This window comes from Malania oleifera, chromosome 2 (genome assembly GCF_029873635.1).
Source record: "Malania oleifera isolate guangnan ecotype guangnan chromosome 2, ASM2987363v1, whole genome shotgun sequence".
Taxonomy (NCBI): domain Eukaryota; kingdom Viridiplantae; phylum Streptophyta; class Magnoliopsida; order Santalales; family Ximeniaceae; genus Malania; species Malania oleifera.
Window position 1 is genome coordinate 82,010,809 of NC_080418.1, and position 27,141 is coordinate 82,037,949.

Genomic DNA, 27,141 nt, shown 5'->3' on the forward strand with positions numbered 1-27,141 from the left:
TTGTGTACATATACACTATTCAGACAGCTTCTTTTTGTACAAACTTTGTTGTTACAACTGCTGTTTATTCTGACGGCTCGAGTATTGAATTGTTGAACAAGAGAAAGAGTGTTTTTAATTGAGAGGTAACTCTACCTAAGTAAAGGAGAGAGGCGACTTTGCCCTAGTGAAGGGGTGGGGTACTCCGCCCAAGCAAAGGAGAGAGGTAACTCCACTTACGTAAAAGAGAAAGGCGACTCCGCTTACTGAAGGAGGTTTGTAAAAAGCATCTCTGCCTACTAAAAGAGAGAGGCTTCTCCGCCTATTGAAGGAGGGATAGTAAATCCTCATAGCGGGTTGCTTAAGGCAAGGATATAAGCACGGTTGTTGAATCTTGTAAAAAATCTGGTGTCACTCTCTACCTTATCTTTCTTATCTTTCCAAACCAGTGTTTTAAAAGGCAAAGGCATAAGGTGAGGTGTTTTACCCTCCCGGAGGAGAGGCGTATGTCTTAAGGCATAAGCATTTTGGGACTATATTTTTTAAAAATAATTAGTAAATAAAATCAATTTATATATATAATAAAAAAATGAAAAATCTTAAAATAATAGAAAACAATATAAAAGCATAATTTTTAAATATCATATATATATCAATTTTAAGTTTTAACTAACAAACACAAATAATATATATTAAAAAAATAAGCATGAGCCATAAGAAAATGCCAAATTAAAAATGTCTTAAGATTCTAATTTCAAAGCTAGCTGCAGCCGACACAATGGCAGAGAGTACGAGAGGGTGAGAGGGTTGCGGAGAGAGCAAAGGCTTCGTCGAGGTTCGTCGGAGAGAGCAGAGGCTTTGTTGAGGCTTCGAGAGAGAGCAGGGGCTTCGTCGAGCTTCATCAAGCTTTGTTGGAGATAGCAGAGGCTTCGAGAGAGAGCAGAGGCTTCGTCAAGCTTCGTCGAGGCTTCGAAAGAGAGAGCAGAGGCTTCGTCGAGCTTCGTCGGAGAGAGCAGAGGCTTTGTCAAGCTTTGTCGGAGAGAGCAAAGGCTTTGTTGAGCTTCGTTAGAGAGAGCAGAGGCTTCGTTAAGGCTTCGAGAGAGAGTAGAGGCTTCGTCGAGGTTCGTTAGAGATAGCAGAGCCTTCGTTGAGGCTTTGAGAGAGAGCAGAGGCTGCATTCTAGGTTCTGGCCGAGGATACCGAAGGGCGTACTCCTGGATGCTGAGGCGTAAAAAGGTAAGGTTTTTTGCCTGATGCGCACGCTTTTGGGGACTTGCGCCTTTTAACTTACGCCTTGGTGCATTTTTGCCCTAAAACGCCTTGAGGCACGCCTCATTCACGCCTTTAAAAGCACCGTTCCAAGCATATTTACTTTGATTTGTGAATGTTGTGAATATTCTTATTGATTAAAATCTGCAGTAATTGCTAATATTGTATTGATTTAATTTGCTGGGAATTTTATTGTGTTGGTTTATTATTCATTCAAGTTATAGCATAAACTATTTTGTGGCTGAGCATATTTTTATTAATATATTTGCTGTAAGTATTTTCAATATTGTGTAGTTTGGTTTCATATTTAAATCTTAGTTTATACTTTTTAGAATTTAAGGATATATAAATTGATAAGATTATCGTTTGAGAATACTGCAATTGTTAAAAGTTAGAGCACGTGATAAGTTTTAAAATTGATTAAGCTTCCGTAAACTTTTAAAAAATACCCAATTCACCCCCTCTTGGGATCACACTGTCTAGACTTCGCCTCAAGCTTTGATCTCTCCTCATCAAGAATGTGCGCATAGGTTGGACACCCAAATACTCTCAATCTGGAGTAGTCTACCTCGTTACCTGTCTACACCTCATCAGCAACTTTCCCATCTTGTGATACCCTTGGTGATTTGTTTACCAAGGAACAAGCCATACTCACCGCCTCGGCCTAGAAGTTCATAGCGAGTCCAGCATTCAACCTGAGACACTGTGTCCTTTCAGCTAGAGTTCGGTTTATCCTTTCCGCCACACCATTTTGTTTTGGTGTCCGGCGTACTGTAAAATGTCTCTTTATGTTATATTGCTCGCAGAACTCTCTAAAACTCGAGTTCATGTTCTCAGTTCTATTATCTGTCCTGAAAAACTTAATCTTTCTCCCAGTCTAGTGCTATATGGATCAGAATGTTGGAAAACTAAGAAACAACATATTCAAAAAGTGAAAGTTGCCTAGATGAGAATGCTTAGATGGATGAATGGTATAACATTGAAAGATAAATTAAAAAATGAACATATTCGTAGTAAGTTACACATAGCTCTTCAAGAAGATAAGTTAAGAGAGGGACGGCTCGGATGGGTTTGAACACTTTTAACATAGGCTATATAGTGTGCCGGTAAGGAAAAGTGAGTGAGTTATTGTGAGGGGTAGTAGAAGGGGTAGGGGTAGATTTAAAATAACTTGGAATGAGATTGTGAATAAGGATTTAATGGCCCTGAATTTTTGAAAGAAATTATCCATGATCACATAAATTGGCGAAAAACGATTTATGGACCCAACCTCACCTAGTGGGACTTAAGGCTTGGTTTTGTTGTTGTTATTGTTGTTGTTGTTTTTGTTATTGGTGCTCCAGTCAACAAGGACATTTTTTAGGGTTTGGATGGAGTTGAAATGGAAGAAGGTACTTTGTTTCATGCTTGGGGATGTGAAAGGTTTTCAATGGTGAGGTTTTGATGGAGTGCTAAACTTCATTGTGGAATTGGTGATGTTTAGGGTTAAAAAACAATGAGTTGAAGCTTTTCTAGAGGTGAAGAAGAATGTTAGGTGGAATGATGTGGTGAAGGGAGTAATTCAACTTTTGTTGACGGTTACATTGATGCACATATGCAGGATGTTTTGGACAACAAAAGGTCCACTAGGGGTTATGTCTATACCATGGTATGTGGACCTATTTGTTGGAATTCCATGCTCAAGGTTGTTGCATAATCTTCCAAGGCAGAATATCTAGCAGTGACAAAGGTTGTACAAAAAGCTATGAGTGTTATATTTGTAAACCTTTTGATATGGGAAATACCTAGCAATACGTTACAGGGGCTATCTGCAGTACGGTCTATGGTATTATGAGGTTATTTGGGGTTTTTGCAAGGTGGTAATATATACGAGGTTTGAAACCGTAATACAGTTTTTGTTGACAGTATAGTGGAAATTCTGCCAAAGATCTCTGGATGTAGGCACATTGCTGAGCCACATTTATTGTTGTGTTATATTCTTCTTTCTTTTTTTCTATTTTATTTTCATTTTTCTCTGATCGTGCATGAAGCCCTTAACCCAAAGTGATGATGAAATCGAAAGGATGAACGAAGATGAGATTGGAACCTGCTTGAGTCAGGAGGGGTGAGTGATGGCACAGTTTGGAGTCAATTTGTTGGATGGACAAAGTGATGACAAGGCAAACCTGTTGATGTGGCAACTTGAATCTGATGTGGTTGGTGACATGTCACTTTGTCTTACTTGTGTGGTGGCGTGGTCTAGGTTACTAGGGATGTATGGGAGAAGTCTCCTCACCCCCACTTCTTTTTTTTTTTTTTTTTTTCAATAGGCCCACTGGAATATGGAATATGGTGGGGCGGCCCTAGTTTTTTTTTTTTTTTCCTTTTATCCCCTTTGGGAGTTGGGCTATTTATTTATTTATTATTGGATCAGGTCTTGCAGTAAAAAGAAGAGGTTGGGTAGTGGCAAGTATGAGCGTTTGATGGCTGAATTTAAACCCAGAGATTGCTTCAAAGAAAAGGTGTATGCACCTCAGGTTACAGACATCATCTGCAAAGAGGAGGTGTGCTATTTTCTTGCACCACCAACCAATGCTAAAGTCTTGTTCTCGTGGTATTTTGTTGCAGGACGCTGAGCTCCTCCATTACGACAATGAAAAGCGAAGTACATGGGGCTTTCCTTGGTGCAAATCCCTAGAAGTGGAAAGAAGCCCGCAAGTCCACGATTAACAAGCCCAAGTTTATTATTTACAAAGTGCATTTATAAGTCTAGTTCTAACGTTCATTTATGAGGTCTTTTTTGAGTCTAGATAAGTTAAAAATAGATAGTCGTTTTTGTAGGTGCATTTAATGCCCGCTGTCATGTACTTGTATGTATGTATGTTAGTCAAGATAGTGAAGAAGGCAGCATGGAATTTTTTCCCTTTCCATTTGCTTATTGTATCTATTCTGCTCAAATTTTTCCTGGAAGTGGGTGAGGCTTCACCCAGTGGTACCTTCAAAACCCTCAGGCTTCAACCATTGCGTTTCTGCTTGAGGATCACACTTTGCCACAGAATATCCCTTGTGAATAATCCTAATTTATCAAATTTCTAATAAGATGGATCCTACTGGCTACTATAAACACACACACTACGTCAGTTTGACCTTCTTGTGCTTGCTATTGTTGATTACTTTGTTGCTGGTGGTTCCTTGTTATTAATCACCATAGAGATTAGTTAAGCAAGTTAATCATAATGAGCGCAGGCCTGTAAATGAGGTTGTAAACTAAGTGAAATTGTTCAATTACCATTAATTGATGGTTGATTGAATGAAAAATATAAGCCCATTTTAATCACATATAGCCATTTTATATAGTATTCTAGTACGTCATTGGGTAGGAAAAATATAAAAGAATTTCAAGAATAGTAATTCCATGAAAAATAACTGCTGAACATTTTCTCGCTTAAACATGATAATCCATCCAATTACAACAGTCTTTTTTTTGGATCGGCAAAGAGAAACTAATGTTAGCAAGGCATAAGTGGATGCCAACCCATGGTACAAGATATCAACCACTTTTTAGAGTGTCACAAACATCAAGGATTACATAATGATCATTAACAATTTTCCCACTAAGCCAACTGGAGACAGCAGCAATCCATTGGTTTTTCCAAGTCTGAAGCGAAGTAGTTGAATCTTTGAAGACTCTTATTTCTCTCTCCAAGCACACCAAAAGATGGCGAGAGGGATGAGGTTCAAAGCCTTTTGCTTCTCCTTGGTGGCTCTGATGCCTTTCCAAGCCCAAATCTCCCTCCCAACTGTATTTGCCATAACCCACTGCTGTCCAGTCAAAGAAAGAACTAAATTCTACAAGTTCCTTGTCCATGAGCAGTAGAGAAAAATGTGTTTGGCTGATTCTACATCGGGCATACAAAGAAAACACCTATTTGTGATTGTAAGCCTTTTTTCTGCAGATTGTCAAGGGTTAAAATATTTCCATGCACGAACTCCCAAACAAAAAAGGCAACCTTTGAAGTGTCTGCTGTCCTCCAAATGTGAATCCAAGGTTAGTTGTTGCAATTTGTTCCCAAGGATGAGAGCTTCTTGTATAAAGTTTTAACAATGAAAACACCATTTTTGTCCAAAGCCCACTTTGGTTTTTTGGGAATGTTTGGTAGTGGAATTTATAGAGAAATTTATAAAAGTCAGAGAGTGCTTGAAGTTCCCAATCTGCTCCATTCCTTGTAAAAGGAATATCCTAGAAAATTCCCTGATCAGTGATTTGGAGACGATGACTGATAAGGGCATTTTTGTCACAAGCTAAGGTGTAGATGGAAAGGGATGGAAGCTGTAGAATTGCTGTTGCCATGCTAAACATCATGTCAAAAGTAAACATTCCATGGCTTTAAATCGCGGTAGCGGGTAGCGTAACATAACGGTAATGGGTGTAACGGGAAGCGGGATTAGCGGATGTTACACAATAGGAAGCGGGTGTAACGGCCGTGAATTTTTTTGAAGCATGCACAACCTTGTGCATATTAGCGTACTTGCATGTTTTAAGCTTTTAGTCCTTCTTAGAAAGAGTTTTAGTGTATTTTGGATCCTTTAGTTCATGTAACTAAGTTGTTTGGTAAGGGCAACAAGTTTACATTTGTTTTAAACCACCATTGATAGAAAAATTACGTGTGTGTGCATATTTATACTTCTCATTGTTCTTATCTACAACAAATTCTTGTGTGTGCTAAAGTAATTAATAAAACAAAATACATTATACACTCCATTAATCTATTAGACACATAAGACATTCGAATAATACAAATATAAAATAGCTAGAAAAGAAAGAAGATTGAAGTTGAAGAATATAGAACATAAATGTCACATTACTAATATTATCAAAATAAAATATTTTCCTAACAAGTTAGTATTTTCAAATTATTAATTAATGCATCTATTGTTAGTATTTAAAGAAATAGTAAATTTTGTATCATTGTCATCCTCATTATAATTTTTTCCCCTCTTGCCACTAGGTATATTGAGAATGATATATGAAAGAGAGGGAAAAAGTGAGAAGTAAAAGTAAGAAGTAAAATATTTTTTTGGTGTAACAGTCCTGTAGCGGTTACGTAACGGTCGCGATCCGTAACGGTCGCTACGGTTGTGATTTTTCTTGCCACCGATTTTGCGGTGTGTAATGGTATCGGTAACCCAAAAAACCATTACGTAACGGCGTTACGTAATGGTCACGGCCTTTATTTAAAACCATGAAATATTCCCATCCTTTCCTGATGAATTTCCAAACTCCCACTCCATAGGGACCCCCTTCTATTGTGAATTGTCCAATCATTGTGCTCAAGCCCATATTTAGAAACAATAATATCCCACGAAAACAGTCTTTCATGAACCTTCATAACCACTTCTCAAGGAGGGCTTTATTGAAAGTGAGGAGGGATTTCAACCCCAAACCTCGAAAACAAATGGTTTGTTTGACCACTACTCATCCAACAAGGTGATATTTAAACTCCTTCCCTGAGCTTCCCCAAAGAAATTTTCTCTCAATTCCCTCCCATCTCCTTGCAATTGAGGCCAGTAAGGGGAGGAGAGACATGAAATAAATTGGAAGATTCTTCAAAGTGCTCCTGATGTAGGTGATTTTGCCTCCTTTTGACAAGAAATTTATTTTCCATCTTGCCAATCTCCTTTCAAAATTTTCTATAATAGGGTCCCAGACTCCTTTGTCTTTGAATTTGGCTCTGAGGGAGAAACTGAGGTAATTAGTGGGAAATGTTCCCATCCTGCAACCCAGAAGACCAGCAAGAAAGGTCACACTTGTGTTCTTTCCAATTGGAATAAGCTCACTTTTACCAAGGTTAACTCTTAGGGTTGAGATGACCTCAAACCCTAACAAAATGCATCGAAAGTTGAGGATATGAAGGGGATCATCTTCACAAAATATGATAGTATCATCTGCGAAAAGAAGATGAGAAAAAAATTCTGTAAGCCTTCCATTTATGCCCACTTTGTGACTTCTAAAGATCCCTCCTTCAGTAGCTTTCATTAGCATGAGGCTAAGCACCTCCATAACCAAAATAAACAGAAAAGGGGACAAGGGATTTCCTTGTCTCAAGCCTCTCGAGGAGTGAAAGAAATCAGAAGGGAAACCATTTATGAGCACTGAGAAGCTTGGGGTTTTGATGCATTGAGCAATTCAACTACATCATAGCTCCCGAAAGCCCATTTTCCTGAGGAGATAAAGAAGGAAGTTCTAGTTGACATGATCAAATGCTTTCTCCATCTCCATTTTGCACATGGTCTGATGCTTTCTCCATGTCCACTTTGCATGCTATTCCCCTTTCTCCCTCCTTTAGATAGGCATCCACCACCACCTCATTAGCAATAAGGGCAGCATCCATAATCTGTCTTCCAGCCACAAAAGCATGCTAATACTGACCAATGACTTCTGATATTGCTCTTTTGAAACTCTCAACTTGTACTTTGGCAATGATTTTGTAAATGCTTCCCACCAACCTAATAGGGCTGAAATCCTTGATTTAGCAGCCCCAACTTTCTTTGAAACAAGAGTGACAAAAGTGGTATTGATGCAACTAACGAATTCCTGATCTATGCTCCTTGAACACGTCTAACATGTCTTGCTTGAGGAGGCTCCAGTTAGCCTGATAGAAAGCGAAGGAGAAACCATCTAGTCCAAGTGCTTTACCCCCATTACAATTTTTAATAGCTTGGTGGACTTCTACTTCTTCAAAGGGTCCACCCCGCAGTGAAATAACTGAGAGATCTGAAATTGATGCCATTCATTGTAGGTCTTCAAGTCTTTTTTTTTTTTTTTTTAATAAAAGAGGGCGACACCTCCTTTCTTTATTAGAGAACCCCTCATATATGGCAGAGGAATACCGTGGTTCCAGCAAAACAAGCTACAAACAGATAAAAACGAAACGTAATGAAAACAAAATGAAGACAAAACTCCACATTAGACTCTTAAATTAGGAAGACCAATTTTGTCAAGTCGTATTATGTCTCTAGCTAGACGGGGTAAAGATGCAAACTCTAGATATCTTATAGTGGTGCCTTCCATTCCCTGACGTGCCAAGAAGTCCGCAGCCTTATTTCCTTCTCTGAATTGGTGAGCAATGGTGAAATTAATCATGGAAAGAGCCTCAAGAAGCTCTTCCCAAAAATCCCACAAATACCATACCATGCATCTCCTAGAACGAACCCAATCGACCACTACATTAGAATCACAATCAATCTCCACATTCGTATAACCTATCTCTTTGCACATCCACACTCCCTCTGTCAGGGCCCTAAGTTCAACTTTATTATTAGTGCCATAGCCAAAGAAGGAAGAATAAGCACCCAGGAAAGCCCCGCTGCAATCTTGAATCACACCACACCCTCCACATGTCCCTGGGTTTCCACGGCAACTACCATCTACATTCAACTTTACTAACCCAACCCGAGGGTTCCCCCACCTAACAACACAAGGAGTCCGTGCCTTCGGAGTGATAATTGGAATCTTAAGAGCACTTAGAACTTTGCTATCTTGAGTGGAAAGGGATCCGCTTGATCTCATATTCTTCAAAATCCTCCTAAGCCATACCTTGATTGCCAACCAAACTCCTTCAACTGATTCCTTAGCACCTTCCATTCGAACTCTACATCGACGCACCCAAAGTCTCCAAGTTATTAAAATCGGAAAAATACCAATGATTACACCCCTTTGAGTCGATCTCTTAGCATAAGTAAACCATTGTTGTACACAACAAATCTAAGAAACTGCACTCGTACAAGGAACCCCCAAGGCTGTAGTGACAAAATCCCAAACCTTCATAGTAATCTCGCTCGAGCAAAGCACATGATTCAAGGATTTTGTTTGTCCCTGCTCGCAACAGTTACACCGAGAAGCAAGAGCAATTCCCAAGGATTGAACTTTCTCATCCAACGACAAGCTGTCAAAATGAGCTTTCTAAGCACATATGCTGACCTTCTTTGGCAAAAGATTGTGCCACAACCAATCCATAACCCTTACATGTGGCCTTTTGACTCTAATTAAATCCCATGCACTTGACGATGTGAAGCTTCCTTTATCATTGAGTTTCCAAATTAGAATATCCTCACCTAGTCTACCACAAGCAATATTCTGAATGACTTCTTCGGCTTTGTCATTATCAACCAACTCCATTAAGTGCTGCCTATCCCTGGCACCATCCACCCACACATCTTTAATATTAAGCAGAGGATTTTGAATATTATTAAATTGCAAACAAAGTGGGCCACTAGCCAACCAATTATTAAACCAAAACGAACCCTTGCCATTCTTTGCCTTCACCTGCACGTTCTCTGTCACTTGAGGTTAAACCCGCATGACTGATTTCCAAAACTGAGAACTTGAGTCTTTAGAAACCACCATGGAGATATGTCCTTGTTTCACATATTTAGCACGGAAGAATTTTGTCCAAAGATTGTCTAAAGTCATGAGCGCCCATTCAAATTTCATATGTAGAGATTTTTGAACTTCACCAAAATCATGTACACTAAATCAACCCTCACTAGTGGGCTTGCACAGTTTAGACCACGAGCACCACTTCATTTTCGGCTTTCCATTTATCTCACCCCAAAAGAGAGTTGAGAGGATAAAATTCATCTTTTTGTGGACTGCCTTTGGAATGTCTATTACCGCCAACAAATGAGTTGCCATACAAGTGAGGACATGCTTTAAAAGAATTCGACGACCACCTTGCAAGAGCAGCTTTAGCTTCCACCCCGCCACCTTACTTTTTATTTTTTTTGTACCAATGGAGCCACGGATCTTATCATAAAACACCAAGAAACAAGCAGGACACCTAAGTAAGTGACCGGGAAAACACCCTCCACAAATCTCGTTAACCTTATCAGACTCCGCCTCTGCCACATTGGAATTTTCTTTGAAAAGAAGATAGCTGATTTTTCTTTGCTAATCATTTGGCCAGACCACTGCTCATAGATCTTCAAAACTTTAATAAGACGCCACATGGATCGTTTCTCCCCATTAAGAAAAATCAAAATGTCATCTACATAGAGTAAATGCGAAATCAAAGGAGCCCCCAAAGGGTGAGGAAAATAGGCAATATGCCCCTCCTCAAAGTTTTTCTGCAGCAATTGAGATAAAACCTCCACCATGACAATAAATAGAAAAGGCAATAACGGGCCTCCCTACCTTAGACCTTTGGTAGGTTTGAAGAATCCTTTGTAAGAGCCATTCATCAGAAAACCAAGGAGCCCGAATACATTCAGCCACCAACTTACAAAAATTTGAACAGAAACCAAATCCCTCTAACACCCGAAGCAAAAAATCCAGTTGACCCGGTCATATGCCTTTGCCATATCAATTTTCACCATAATATTACTACCTACATTTTTTTTGTTCAAGGAGTGCACCATCTCTTGAGCAAGAGTAATATTTTCAAATATACTTCGGCCTTGAATAAACGCCCCTTGCGCTGGCGATATTGTCCGGGTAAGTAAACCATTTATGCACTGTACAATAATCTTAGAAAAAATCTTGTAAGCAGCAAAACAAAGGCTAATGGGGCAGAACTTATCAAAACTTTTTGGATCCTGCACCTTCGGGATAAGCACTATATACGATGAAGAATAAAACCTTGGTAGATTAGTGCCATTAAAGAAATCTGTTGTAGCCTCTAATAAGTCTTCTTTAATCACATCCCAACATGAAATATAAAAAGCTGAGCCGAAAATATCAGGACTTGGGCTACTATTTTTAGGAATGGAAAAAAAGTGCAGTTTTTACCTCTTCCTCTGAAGGATCTTGACAAAGAAGCTCATTTTCCGCTTCAGTAATAACCTTCTCTAGAATGGTTGATAACTCGGTCACTTCATGAGTTCTTGTTTCTGTTAAAAAATCCTGGAAGTAAGAGTTGCCGCTAAATGAATGCTCTCTGGTGAGTTTAACACACTCCTATCTGCAAGATTCATGTTAGAAATCACGGAATTCTTCCTTCTTTCCTTTACCACCACATGAAAATTTTTTGAATTTTGGTCCCCTTCATGGTTTTAAATTGCGGTAGTGGGTAGCGTAACATAATGATAATGGGTGTAACAGGAAGCGGGATTAGCGGATGTTACATAACAGGAAGCGGGTGTAATGGCCGTGAATTTTTTTCAAGCACACACAACCTTGTGGATATTAGCGTATTTGCATGTTTTAAGCTTTTGGCCCTTCTTAGAAAGAGTTTTAGTGTATTTTGGATCCTTTAGTTCATGTAACTAAGTTATTTGGTAATGGCAACAAGTTTACATTTCTTTTAAACCACCATTGATAGAAAAATTACGTGTGTGTGCATATTTATACTTCTCATTGTTCTTATTTGTAACAAATTCCTGTGCGCGCTAAATTAATTAATAAAACAAAATACATTATACACTCCATTAATCTATTAGACACATAAGACATTCAAATACTACAAATATAAAATAGCTAGAAAAGAAAGAAGATTGAAGTTGAAAAATATAGAACATAAATATCACATTACTAATATTATCAAAATAAAATATTTTCCTAACAAGTTAGTATTTTCAAATTGTTAATTAATGCATCTATTGTTAGTATTTAAAGAAATAGTAAATTTTGTATCATTATCATCCTCATTATAATCTTTTCCCCCTTTTGCCACCAAGGTCTTAAATTTCGATTTCAACTCAAATTTTGAAGCTCCAAAAGAACGGAAATTTCGGCGGAAATTTCGAATTTGATGTCAATTTCGATTTGAAAAAATAACGGAAACTAGTAGTAAAGCATGGAAGTCTTTGTGAAACTTTAGAAATGGTTAACAAATATAATAATATAAGTTTTAAGACTAATATATTACAAATTAAATACATCTATGTTTTGTATAGGGTGGAAAAGTTGTAAAATAGTATGTGTAACAAACATGTTTGTAAGATAATGTACATTAAACAGATTCAGTTAATGCAAATGAAATTCATAATACATTTAAATATTATTTATTATACAAATATTGATAATTTAGACATGAATGGTCAAATAAAATATTACTATAAGTTTATTTTTTCATATAATTTTAAAAGCACTTGTGTTAACCTTTTGTTTCAATAAAATAAATTAAAAGAGAAATTTCACTTCACTCTTGAATCTCTCGTTTGAATTTCAACAAAATTTCATTGTATAGTTAAAATTTCGACAAATTTCGCTAAAATTTCGAGGTTTCGATAAATTTCGAATGATTTGTTGAGATTTTGACAAAAATTATGCAAGACAAATCAACTACCATTTTGATTTCGAGGGTGACGGAAATCGGAAATTTCGACAGAAATTTCAACAATTTCGTGGAAATTTAAGACCATGCTTGCCACTAGGTATATTGAGAATGACATGAGAGAGAGGGAAAAAGTGAGAAGTAAAAGTAAAAAATAAAATATTTTTTGGTGTAATAGTCCTGTAGTAGTTACGTAATGGTCGCGGCCCGTAACGGCCGCTACGGTGTGATTTTTCTTCCCACCAATTTTGCGGTGTGTAACGGTATCGGTAACCCAAAAAACCGTTATGTAATGGCGTTACGCAATGGTCACAACCTTTATTTAAAACCATGGTCCCCTTCTTTAAGCCAAGATTTTTTTGCTTGTTGTGCCAATCTAGTCTCCTCTATTTGTTCCCATAATTCCAATTCTAGGTTGGTGAGAAGAAATTCCGTTTCAATGCTTGGGTTAGAATCACATAGCATTGGATTTTCTAGGACCTCCAAACGTTCCTCAAGCTCTTTAATATTCTGATATACACGCCCAAAAACCTGTATATTCCATGCTCTAAGAGCTATCTTTGTTTTTTTCAGTTTAGCCGCAAGCTTCAAAAGACCCTATGCATATACCGGCTCAACCCACGCTTTCGTTACACAATCACTAAAAGAATCATGTGAACACCACATATTTTAAAAACGAAAAGGTGACGGGCCATACCTCATCTCCAATTTGTCAAAATTGATAACCATAGGACTGTGATCCGACGTCTTCCTCATTAGATACTCCAAATGAGCATTAGGGAAAGTATTAGGGAAAATCGTATTCATAACCGCTCTATCAAGCCTTGCCCAGCTGCGAGAGCGACCTTCATGTCCATTACACCATGAGAACCTCCTCCTGCTAAAAGACATTTCCATGAGTCCACAGTTATCCAAGCAAGAATTGAACTCATCCATGGTTCCATTTGATTACCTCTAATCCTCTCCCCATCCTCTCTAATCACGTTAAAATCCCCCGCCACAATCCAAGGGTGATCCTTAGGTTGTAAATCCTCCAAAGCTTGCCACAACTCCCTGCGTTCATTCTGAGTGCACTTCACATAAATGAAAGATATAAAAAATTTCTTGTTATCTAAAAGTAACCAGCCAGAAATCATTTGATTATTCATACAAATTGTCTCAAAATTTAAGTCTTCTCTCCCAAATACCCACAACTTACCTCCCACATCGCCATTACTGCAGCAGTATCTGGTTAGCTTGCTAGGACATCTAGGTATTCTCCAAGAATGGCTTAGCAATAGCTACAATAGCAACTCGGTGACGTGTAACTAAATCTTTCAACCTCCTTCTTGATCTTCCCAAACCTCTTACATTCCACACTAGCATTGTGTCAATCATAGATTAGATTTTGAGGGGCGGATAAGAACCCGCTGAGAATGACGCACACTTTGTCCTAGCTGGTCCTTCAATGTTGCCAAAGAAACCTGTAAATCACAATCAGAATCATAATGTTTGTTCTTACTTAGTGGTTGTATAGGTCTATCAGTATCATGGTCTGATGCATAAGTAGGCGAAGATGTCCCATCTAACTTTGGGGGTTGAACACAGTCTAATTCTAAAACTTCAGATACTACCTCCATGTCCCCCCCTGCACCACCTTGCCCCACCACGTTCTCATCCACTCCCATCATCTCCTCCTCCACATGTGCACAAATCAAGGCTTGGTCTTCCTCTAAATCCACGTAATTCTCCTCATTCACCAGAGTAGCTGCCTCCACTTGTGTCTCATTAGTCCTTTTATCCTATGCATCAGGAACACAATTCTCATTCCTTAATCCCGCTTCCTCAGTATTGCCATCCTCCTGTTGTGTAACATTCTCTTTATCCCTCCTGCCCTTATTTTCTCCAGCTCTGCAAACTATCTTTGTATGTCCTTGATGGCAACATTTGGAACAATAGAAACCATGCTTCTCATATTGTGCATCCTGCCAAATCACTTTATTATTTGAAACAACAATGGGGAATCCTTGTACCGGTTCCTCTTGAAGGTCAATCTCTACACATATTTGTGCACCGGACATTCTAGTCCTGTTCAATGTCGCATTATCAACTCCTAAAAATCAATCAAATATGGATGCTAGGATTTAAAGACAATCCGGGCGATACATATCGATCGGTAAGCCAGGTAGGAACATCCATTGGGGTGCCAAAGGAGACTTATTTTCCAGGTCAAAGTCTTTTGTCTAGTGAAACAACCAAAACGAACACCCATCTATTACTCTTCCCTCATGGGCCCATGCATGCACAAAGTCCCTCTCAGATTTCAACTATACAAGAACATGGTGATTGTCCATGAAACTAACCATTGGAGTTTGCAATAACCCTCGGGTTTTAACCACTGCAATTCTGATGACATCTATTGAGGGCCGAGAGCATGTAAATTTCAGTACCAAAGCAAACCTGAATTCCTTCCATCTCTGTACAAATGAAGCCCTTCTCTCCATTAATATCCACAGGATAACGCATTGGCATTTTGAAAGTAGGCACCACCGTGTTTGTTACCATATGAGAATATGTCTTTTTGCTGGTATCTCCAGGTTCAAAGGTCCCCACCGATAAGGGAGTCACTGGTGGAACGGGCACTACCATGGGCAACCCAAGAAAGTAGCAACGACTCGTTAAAAAAAACTAGAACTCTGAACAAAACACCGCCCTCTGACGATGGCGGTGAGAGCAGCGATGAGGGCAACGGTGAGACCAAACCAAGGAGGGGCGACCAGACCGGGCTGATGGCGGAGAGGACTGAGGCCGTCTCTTCTAACGACGGCGACAGTGAGTGGCAGCCGGCGACGGTGAGGGACGTCGATGGTAGCAGATTAGGGTTGATGACGAAGATGAACAAAACACTGCCCTCAGATGATGGCGGTGAGGGCAGCGATGAGGGCAATGATGAGGCCAAACTAGGGAGGGACTACCAGACTGGACTGACGGCGGAGAGGACTGAGGCGTCTCTTCCGACGACGGCAACGGTGAGTGGCAGACGGCGACGGTGAGGGGGCAGGTTAGGGTTGACGACGAAGATGAAGCCAAGTGAGGGAGGGGCGACCAGATTGGGATTTACGGCTAGGGTTGACAGCGGCTAGGGTTGGCGGCGGCTAGGGTTGACGGCTAGGGTTTGTAAGTCTTCAAGTCTCAGGTTCTATGTAGAGGTCTTTATAGAAATTACAAATACTTTTCCTAAAATCCTCTTCCCTAGTTAAGGTGATTTCCCCAATTTCAATGCTAGATAAGGTGTTACTTCTACGATGAGCGTTTGATGTCCGATGAAAGAATTTTGTATTATGTTCCCTCTCCTTGAGCCATAAAGCTCTGGATTTCTGTCTCCAAGATATCTCTTCTAGTTTAATAATCTCTTTTGATTCCTTCTCAAGCATCACTTTTTTGGCTCTCTATTCATATCCTATGCAAATGTTGCTTTTTGTGTTTTTTTTTATTATAAACCTACAACGTCAATAAAGAGAAAAAACCCAAGTGCATAATTGTAGTTAGTTCCTTTTGTTTTGTAGAATTTCTCTTCTTCCTTGTCTTTTATTTTTGTATGAATACTCTGTAAGGAGCAGCTCTAATGCTTATTATTTTAGTAACTAAAACCCTTGATGCTATTTTATTTTAGGTGGGACTATATCCTTAATTGGACACTCTGCTGGAGGATGGCTTGCTCGTGTCTACATGGAAGAATTTGGTTTTTCTCATATTTCCTTGTTATTGACTCTTGGATCCCCACACCAGTATGCATGCTTACTACTATATTTTTTTCTAATATTTTGTCACATTTTTTAATTCTGCACAAACTGCATCTTTGTCCATGATTTTTTCTAGAAAATTTTTAATTCTCAGGATGCTAACTTGTATTTCAGCATGATGATGCCATCAGCTATGTTTTTCTGCAGACCACCTCCAAAAGGCTCGTCTGGAGTTATTGATCAAACAAGAGGCCTCTTGGATTATGTTGCAAAGCATTGCACGAAGGCCGTTTGTACTCAAGAATTGAAATTTGTGTGTATTGCAGGGAGGTAAAATGAAAACTCTCATAATCTTTTACCCCTAAAGGCTTCTTTTTCCCGCTTCCCTCACTCATTTAGTTGACTTGGGGCAACCTCATTGACAATTTAGCTCGTCAACATGATTAAACCTCTTTCTTGTATTCCAAGCCTTTTCACTTGCATTCCTTGATAGTCTTTCATTACTAGATGATATTGGTTGTAGATTGCCATAGGAAGATTGCTTGATACCTGATCAATGTCTTTTTTAATGACTGTAAATGATCAGAAGGTATATGATATGATAACCTAATGTGGCTTATGGAACTCATAAGTTAACATTCTTGTTATATGCTTTCAGTTGAGTTGCATCTCAAAGCCATATTTTTCACCATTTATTACCTTTATTTCTTCGCTGAATTAGAATTTTCTATGGATTTTCTGTTAATTTGTTACTCCGGAACATAGTCTCTTACCCAAAAAAAAGTTATCTAGAGTTTTGAGTTGTCATATTATTACCAGTATCTGCAGATGACTTGAAAAACCTAACTTGTGTGTAGCATGAAATTAAAATGACCGACTATTTGATTATTAAGAATTTAGGGCATTGTAGACCTGAGAAACCTGAATGTATTAGCCGAAGAATGAGAAGATTAAGGTTAGGTCAAGAAATAGAAAAAAAGGAGAGGATCCTTGACCAGAATGGAATGGTCCCTACAGTCTAGTTGCACTGTTATCTATGTTCTACTCATGACAGAAATTCCTCTTCTTACTATAATGACAATGAGAACCTCCACCCTAGACCTGTGACACCCGTTGGATGTATGTATCAAACAATATGAGCTTGTACAAAAATGACAAAAAATGGTTGTGGAACATGTCTTTGTAGATCTCCTAAGTCCTAATTGATAATTGATCTCAAGACCTTACAGATGGAGAGAGGCCACAATCTTATTCATCGCAATATTTCTCAAAAAATGAAAATATATTTTGTTGTGTTCTGCCCTCTGCTTCAGCATTAGATCTTGCTCTGGTAGTTTGTTTCTTGCCATGCAAAGTGACAACATTACCACCCACAAAGGTATGGTACTTGGTAGTAAACCTCTGATCTTAAGCCAAAATAGCTAATCTACATCAGAGTAACCCACAGTATCAAAATTCTTTTGATCCTAGCATGCCTACTTAGGATTCTCCATAAAATAAAATAAATGATCCATATGAAAAAAGGATGTCTTAGCGCTAGTGCAGACTGGTGTATTGGCTTCTTAACTAAGTTCTTGTAGCACTGCTTGTTTTCAAAATCTGGTCCATCATTCTTGGATAGTTTCATATACAGGCCCATGGTAAAATTAGCTGTTTAGCTCACAATATATTAGCAAGTCTAGTGTATGCATCCTTTGAGAAAATTTTGACCCTTTGTTACATTCCTTCTTTGAGACAAATTTACGCCTTTATTGCATCTGACTACTTCAATATCTGGGAAATATTGAAGAGTTCATAGTTCTTTAATTTGGAACTGTGTCCGAAGCCAACACTTCGCTGTTGCAGTCCTCTAAAACCCTTGTCCATGAAGATAATATCATCCACATAAACCATTAGGAGCACAACACCTATATTCTTCCTCTTGACAAAGATAAACTGATTAGGACTGCACCATATAAGATCAAATTCAGAAACTAATTTGCTGAACTTGTCAAACTAGGCTTTGTAAGATTGCCCAATTAAAAAAAAAAAAAAAAAGAATTCTTGTGCAGCTTATAAACTTATGCATGTTTTTCCTGGTCCATAAGTGGATGCATTTTTAACATCTAATTGGCAAAGAAAAAAAATTAATTTCCAAAGAAATTAGGACTTGAACAAATTGAACGAGCTTCAAGGAAGAATGTTGCAAACAAGATCTATTTTAATTTTCTAATTTGCATTGTATTTTCGTTTGTTTTTGTTGGCCTAAAATGGCTTACTAATCTTGTTTTGATGATAACAAATAAAAGGTTATTAAACATGTTTTGTTACAAGTGATGAAACTTTAGGAATCAAGTCATTAAAGCTCAAATTCAAATGAATACAAAGCTCATTACAAGTCTCCGTGAAAAAGATATGAAAGCTTGAAGATCATAAGAGCATTAGTATCAAAGAGGAATTGCTAAAAGCTTAAAGAATTTGAAGCTCAAAGACAAGATGGACTAGACAAAGGACAAGCATAAAGACTCCAAGCTTAGAATGTGTCTTAAAGTCTTAAGAGAGTCTCTATGTAAGTACTTCATTCAAATGATGATTAGATTGAATTTGAAGCTCATTAGGAATCTCATTGTCTTAGAGACCATGTTTTGAAAAACCCCGAAAAATACTTTTCAAAAGTCTTAAATTATTTTGGGGAAAACAAAAGAGCAAAAATAATTTGGAAACAAAATTGAAAAATCAGTTGTTTGGTCTATCTAGGCAACTGACAAGGTTTTCCCAGTTGACTGACAAATATTTGAACTGATTTTGAAACAACCCGAGAGGACCCAGGCGACTGACTCGTGTGTCCTCAGTTGACTGACTCGTTCTGACTTTGAAAATTTCAGTGTTTTAAATGGATCTAGGCGACTGACTCCTATTTCCCAGTCAACTAACTCTTCGAGATTTTAAATTTTAAACATAACGGGAAGTTTCCAAATTTTATTTTTTGAATTCTAAACGTTATAAAAACTTGGGAAACACTCCAAGTCCCTTGGGGAGCATGAAATACTCTTGATTAAACATCAATAAATACCCCCCCCCCCCAAGGCTAAGGATTCAAACACACCAAGCAATTACAGCAATCAAGTTTTCTTGCTCTCAAAACTCTCAATACTCTCAAAAGCTCTCGTGCATTTACTTTCTGAATTTCTCTACTGAGGTTTGTTGGGAATCTTTTAGAAAATTCTGAGCCTACTTTGAATTCTTTCAATCTAAAAAGAAAGCTAATAGTGATATACTTCTAAAGGCTTCAAATTCTTTCATTTGTTATTTTGAATTGAAGTATATTTAGTGCTTAATTGTTGTACTAATTAGCTCTTGTTGAGAGTGTCTTTGTGCACCAAAACTTGTTCTTGTTTTGTAAACAGTTCAGGTTCTTGAATCGTTGTTGGACCAAGCGTGGGGTATCGTTTAGAGAGGCGAACTCCAGCCTTTTGAAGGAGAGAAGGTTACTCCTGCCCGTAAAGGAGTGGTTATAGTGGAATCCTTTGGTGGTTTAGCCTAAGGTGAGGACGTAGGCGGGTATAGCCGAACCTCGTTAAAACTCTGTTCTCACTCTCTTCCCTACTCTCATTTAATTTTCCGTTCATATAAATTGCGTGGTTGGATTTTAATTTTTTATTCTTAATAACTACGTGGATTGGAAATTAAATAAACTAAGGATTAATTTGATTTTGGGATTGCGGAAACCGAAAGGGAGTACGTTGGTTGATCAATAAAATTGCAAAAACCATAAAGAGAGTACGTTGATTGGTTAACACCCAAGACTTATTAACTGAAAGTTTATTTAAAGTCTGAGTTTTTGGAAGAGTGTTGAAAGTTTGAATTGTGTTTCATATTGAGAAAATAGCACACAAATACAAGGCTTCTTATCAGCAAACATATATTCTCAAACTCTAGTTTGAGTCACAAAAGTGCTGAAACTTTGAAACAACAACAACAACAAGAAAACCAAGCCTTAGTCCCACTAAGTGGGGTCAGCTATATAAATCATTTTCCACAAATTATGCGATCATGGACCATTTCTTTTGATAGATTCAAGGATATTAAATCCTTACCATCTCCTCCCAAATTATTTTAGGTCTGCCCTTATCCCTTCTACTGCCCCCACATTAACTAAGTCACTCTTCCTCACAGGTGCACTATGTGGCTTACGTTGCAAGTGTCCATACCATCTGAGTTGTCCCTCCCTTATCTTATCTTCTATAGGAGCTACACCTAACTTACCACGAATATGTTCATTCCTTAATTTATCTTTCAATGTTATACCACTCATCCATCGAAGCATTCTCATCTCGGCAACTTTTACTTTTTGGATATTATGTTTCTTCGTCCCCCAACAGTCCGACCCATATAGCATAGCTGGTCTTATAGTTGTCCTATACAACTTCCCTTTCAATTTTAAGGGTATTCTCTGATCACATAGCACACTTGAAGCTCTTCTCCATTTTACCCAACCTGCTTTAACTCTATGCATTACATCATCTTCAATTTCTCTTTTAGCTTGCATAATAGATCCGAGGAATCGAAATCTACAAGTGCTATTTATTTCTTCTTCATCAAGTTTAACTTTGTCTCCAATATTCCTCCTATCATTACTAAAATTACATTTCATGTATTCTGTTTTATTTCCACTTATCCTAAAGTCTCTAGATTCCAAAGCTTCTCTCCATAATTCTAACTCAACCTCTACTCCGTCCCTAGTTTCATCAATTAATACAATATCATCTGCAAACAACATACACCATGGAACCTCCTTTTGAATACTCTTAGTCAATTGGTCCATCACTAAAGCAAAAAGATAAGGACTCAAAGCAGATCCTTGATGTACAAGGTAATTGAAAATTCTTTAATTTCTCCATCTATAGTCCTTACACTAGTCATTACTCCATCGTACATATCCTTAATGACATCAGACATCAGTATACCTACAAGGCTACAACATGCACCTTTTTTTTTTTTTTTTTTAAAACCCACCATAAAACTTCCCTAGGTATTCTATCATATGCTTTCTCAAGGTCAATAAATATCATATGCAAGTCCCTCTTCTTTTCCCTAAACTTTTCCATTAATCTTCTTAAAAGATAAATAGCTTCTGTGGTAGATCTCCCATTCTTTTCTGAGATCTTCGTTTCTAACCTTACTTTTTGTTCAACTACCCTTTCCCATAGTTTCATCGTATGACTCATAAGTTTAATTTCACGATAGTTATTACAATTTTGAATATCTTCTTTATTTTTGTATATAGGTATTAAAGTGTTTTTCCTCCATTCATCTAGCATTTTCTTACTTTTTACAATTGTATTAAATAAATTAGTTAACCATATAATTCCGTTATCACTCAAACATTTCCAAACTTCAATTGGGATATTATCTAGTCCCATAGCTTTCTCATTTTTCATCTTTTTTAGTGCAAACTTAACTTCGTTAACTCTAATTTTGGGAATAAATCTTATATTTTTAGTCTTTTCTTCATTTGACAATTCTAAGTTTAAGCTTTCTATTTGGTTTTCGTTAAACAACTTACTAAAGTAACTTTGCCATCTTTCTTTAAAATCTTCGTCCTTAACCAAGACAATATCATCCTCACTTTTTATACATTTTACATTTCCTAAGTCCTTGATCTTTTTTTCTCTAGTTTTAGCAAGTTTAAATATATCTCTTTCCCCGTCTTTTGTACCTAATCTATCATACAAACTATTAAATGATCTATATTTAGCTTCACTAACGACCCTTTTTGCATCTTTTCTTGCCTCCTTATATTTTTCAATGTTATCTTTGTTTCTACATTTTTGCCCCGTTTTATACCAAATTCCTTTTGTCTTTATGATTTTTTGTACATCTTTATCCCACCACCAACTCTCTTTGCTATTCGAGAATCTTCGTTTTGATTCACCTAAAATCTCTTTTGCTATCTTTTTAATAGAGCTAGCTAATATATTCCAAAGAGTATTTGTATCTATCCCATCCTTTATGGTCCCATCCCCATCTTTGATCATTTTATCTTTAAATTTTATTATATTTTCCCCTTTTAGTTTCCACCATCTAGTTCTCCTACATTGGCTTATTTTATCTTTTTTCTTCCTTTTTCTAATACATATATCTAACACTAAGACTCTATGTTGTGTGGTTAGGCTTTCACCTAAAATAACTTTACAATCCTTGCATGATAAACGATCTACCCTCCTAGTTAAAAAAAAATCTATTTGACTTCTATTTCGTCTACTTTTAAAGGTTTTTAAGTGTTCTTCTCTCTTCTTAAAGTAAGTTTTCATTATACTAAAATCATATGACATAGCAAAGTCTAAGATCATTTCCCTAGACTCATTTTTGTCTCCATATCTATATCCTCTATGTATCCTCTCATAATTTTTATTATCTCTTCCAACGTGTCCATTCAGATTTCCTCCTATAAATATTTTCTCAGTCCCTAGTATGTCTTGTATAATACTATCTATATCTTCCCAAAATTGTCTCTTAAGATTTTCTGCTAAGTCAACTTGAAGAGCATAAGCACTAATGATATTTATTATCTCGTCCTAATACCATCTTGATTTTTATAATTCTATCCCTTACTCTAATTACATCCACAACGCTATCTTTTAAGTTTTTGTCTATAATAATGCCTACCCCATTCTTATGTTTTTCTTTTTCAGTGTACCAAAGTTTAAATCCCGATTTATCGATTTCTCTAGCTTTCTCCCCCACCCACTTAGTTTCTTGAAGGCAAATTATATTAATTCTTCTTCTAATCATTGTATCCACAATTTCTATGCTTTTACCCGTAAGTGTCCCTATATTCCAAGTTGCTAATTTAATCCTGGTTTCCTGAACTAATGTCTTTACCTGTCCACATCCAGAATGATGCAGGAAGAGGGGCATGCTGAAACTTTGAAAGCATTGCTGAATTCTTTATCTATTGTGTTGATTGGATTGCGTTGAGGTGTTGAATGAGATATTCAACTTGGTATATACATTCATAAAGGTTTTGCAAAGTTAATTTTCCGCTAAACTTGTAATTAAAAACAACTTTGCTTGAATGGTTGCAGAACTTAAAATAAGTTAAGCAAGAATAAATTAAATAAAATTAAATAAAAATTTTAAAATCCCAATTCACCTCCCGTCTTGGGAATACACCTTCCTTTTCAATTGGTATCAGAGAGGGGTTATAGCAAATCTTAATTGGAAGCTATATAAAGATCTCCATGGCACACCTAGGTGTATCCCCTTTTGGTGAGGGACAATCCTCAATTAGACCTCCTATTTTCTATGGTGTAAACTATACGTTTTGGAAACAAAGAATGAGAATCTATCTACAAACCATGGATTGGAAGGCATGGAAAGTTATCACACATGGTGACCACATTCCTACTAAATTAGTTGATGGTAAAGAAGCATCCAAAGAAGAAAAAGACATGACTAATAATGATTTTAAGCTGCTGCAAGTTAATTCAAGTGCCATGAATGCATTGTATTGTGTATTAGACGTAAATGAGTTTAATAGGGTCATGACATGTAGGTCAGCTAAAGAAATTTGGGACAAGCTAGAGGCAACCTATGAAGGAAAGATAGATGTTAGAGATAGAAGAATAGATATGCTCACAAGTGAGCATAAGGCCTTTAAGATGAATCTAGATAAAACTATCACTAGCATGTATACTAGGTTTACTCACATAATAAACTCCTTAAATGATTTAGGGAAAAATTACTCAACATATGAAATGATTCGAAAAATCCTTAGAGGACTTCCTCCGATATGGGAACCTAAGGCCACAGCAATCACAGGAGGACACTTGAAAAATACCTACCTTGATGAGTTGATCGGATCCCTTCTCACATATGAGATGGCGATAAATGAAAGAAATTCAGAGAACAATAATAAAATAAGAAATCAATAGCCCTCAAGGCTACCAAAGAAAGTTCTAGTGGTAAAGACGAAGATAATGAATTAGATGATGAAGAACTAGCCTTCATTACTAAAAGACTTGGAAAATTTTTCAGAAAGAATAGGAAATTCCCTCAGAAGTTTAAAGGAACAAAAATTGACAAAGGAAAAACAAACACAAAGGAAACTAAGAATGAACCACCTACGTGTTATAACTGCAAAAAGGTCGGACACATTAAACCTGATTGTCCACAGCTGAAGAAAGACAAGAAGAAGAAAAAGAAGGCAATGAAAGTTACATGAGATGTTACAAGCTCTAATGAATCGGAGAATGAATCAAGTGAACAAGAAGTTGCCAACATGTGCTTCATGGCACACAATGCTGAGGTAAACTCTTACTATAGTTCATCGGAAGAATCTAGTGGAGAGTCTTGTAATGATTCATGTGATAGTGTGCCTTCATACAAAGAAATTCAAGCTAAATTATTCGCCTTACACAATAGGTTCATTAAAGTGAATAAAAGGAATATAGTCTTGAAAGAACAAAATGAAAATCTTAAAAATCAGCTAGAAACTTCTAAAATAGATGAAAAAGAAAAAGAATCTCATATTGAAGATCTAACGAAGAAAATTAAGTCTCAAGAGTTGGTAAAACTACAAGTAAATGGTGAAAGCAAAAGAGACTTATAAATTAGTAATCTTAAAAGTAAAATTGAAGATAAAGATAAAATCATTTACAACTTTACTAGAGGAAAAGATAAGTTTGAAAAAATGGTTGGACAACAAAGGATGATTAGTAATAAAGAAGGAATTGATTACAATGGAATAGAGAATAAAAAGAAGAGGAACTTATTTATGGGATACTTTGTAAAAGAAGCAAAATACTATGCTAGTACATCTTCTACAAATATTCATGAACACACTACTTGTTACTTGTGTAGGAATAAGGGACACATAAAGTTTAATTGTCCACTTAAAAAGAAGTATGTCAAAATCAAGAATGAATGGAAAGTGAACACTAAAAATAGAGATGACTTAAAAAGGATTAAGAAGGTTTAGGTTCCAAAAGTAATACCGTGAATCCTTCCTTGTAGGTATGCTTTAGGACCACTCTATCAAAGGAAAAATGGTACTTGGACAGCGGATCTTCAAGACATATGACTGGGGATAGAACAAAATTCGCCACCCTAGTTCAAAAAGATGGAGGGTATGTACCTTTGATGACAACACTAAAGGTAAAATCGTCGAGATTGGTAAAATAGATAAAGAACCCTCACTTACAATTGATGATGTTTTGTTTAGTGGATGGATTAAAGCATAATCTTTTAAGCATAAGTCAACTTAGTGATATAGGGTTTGACATAGTCTTTAAGCAAGATAAGTGCATAGTTCAAAATCCAAGAAAACATGAAATTCTATTTACAGCTTATAGAGTCAATAATGTATATTGTATAAACCTTGAAAATCTAATCTCTCAAGATGTAACATGCTTGGCTGCCATGAATGAAGTCAGTTGGCTTGGGCATAGAAGACTAGGACATGCAAGCATGGATCTATTATCAAACTTATCTAGACAGAAGTTAGTCAAAGGTTTACCAAGCACAAAATTCATAAAAGATAAAATTTGTGATGCTTGCCAACTTGGGAAGCAAATTAAAACAAGCTTTAAAAAGAAGAAACATATCTCAACTAGTAGACTCTTAGAACTTATTCATTTAGATTTGTTTGGTCCTACTAGAACCAAAAGCATAGGAGGTAAGCAATATGCCTTTGTCATAGTTGATGACTACTCCAGGTTTACCTGGGTACTATTTTTAGCCTCCAAGGATGAAGCTTTTAACATGTTAATAAATTTGTGCAAGAAACTTCAAAATGAAAAAGGATATAGTGTTTCAAATATAAGGAGTGATCAAGGAAGAGAATTCAACAACAAAGAAGTTGAAAAATTTTGTAATGAATATGGAATCAATCATAATTTTTCAGCACTTAGAACTCCACAACAAAATGGAGTTGTTGAAAGAAAGAATTGAATTTTCAAGAAATGGTAAGAACGATGCTAAATGAACGTAAGCTACCAAAATATTTTTGGGCTGAAGCAGTAAATACCGCATGCTATGTGATAAATAGAGTATCAATAAGATCAAATTTAAATAAAACTCCCTATGAACTTTGGAAAGGTAGAAGGCCTAACATTTCTTACTTTCATGTTTTTGGATGCAAATGTTTTGTATTAAATGACAAAGATGATTTAGGTAAATTTGATGCAAAAGCCAATGAAGGTATATTCTTAGGATATGTATTAAAGAGTAAAACTTTTAGAATCTATAACAAAAGAACTCTTACAATTATGGAATCAATTCATGTAACATTTGATGAAGAAAATCCTTTCAATAAAACAATAAATGTTGAAGAAGTTCAAACTACTAAAAAACCAGAAGACTTGAAATTATAGAAGCAAAAGAAGAGAAAAATGAATCAAATTCAAATAATGATGCTACAGAAAATTCTGAATTACCCAAAGAATGGAAATATGTAAGAAATCATCCTAAAGATCAAATCATAGGAGAACCATCACGAGGTGTAACTACAAGATCTTCTTTGAAAAATTTATGTAATCATTATGCTTTCTTATCCCAAGATGAAGCTAAGAATGTTGAAGAAGCTCTAAGTGATGACTCATGGATAATAGCCATGCAAGAAGATTAAATATATTCGAAAGAAATAAAGTATGAAAATTAGTTCCCAAACCGGATAACCATTCAATCATTAGAACTAAGTGGGTTTTTAGAAATAAAAAGGATGAACATGGAATTGTGGTAAGAAATAAAGGTAGACTTGTGACTCAAAGATACAACCAAGAAGAATGAATAGACTATGATGAGACATTTGCTCCCGTAGTTAGAATGGAAGCAATAAAAATGCTTTTAGCTTATGCATCTCATAAGGAATTCAAACTGTATCAAATAGATGTAAAAAGTGTTTTTTTAAATGGTTTTATAAATAAAGAGGTATATGT

At 36.7% G+C, this 27,141-nt stretch overlaps 1 protein-coding gene across 1 annotated transcript in view; it reads left to right on the plus strand.

Moving 5' to 3' along the window:
• LOC131148901 (uncharacterized) overlaps positions 1-27,141 on the plus strand; it is a 51,102-nt gene that overhangs the window by 11,137 nt on the left and 12,824 nt on the right. Inside the window, exons 4-5 of the mRNA XM_058098864.1 lie at positions 16,153-16,267; positions 16,430-16,552. Of these exons, the coding sequence (XP_057954847.1) occupies positions 16,153-16,267; positions 16,430-16,552 (238 nt within the window). The remainder of the gene's footprint in view (positions 1-16,152; positions 16,268-16,429; positions 16,553-27,141) is intronic.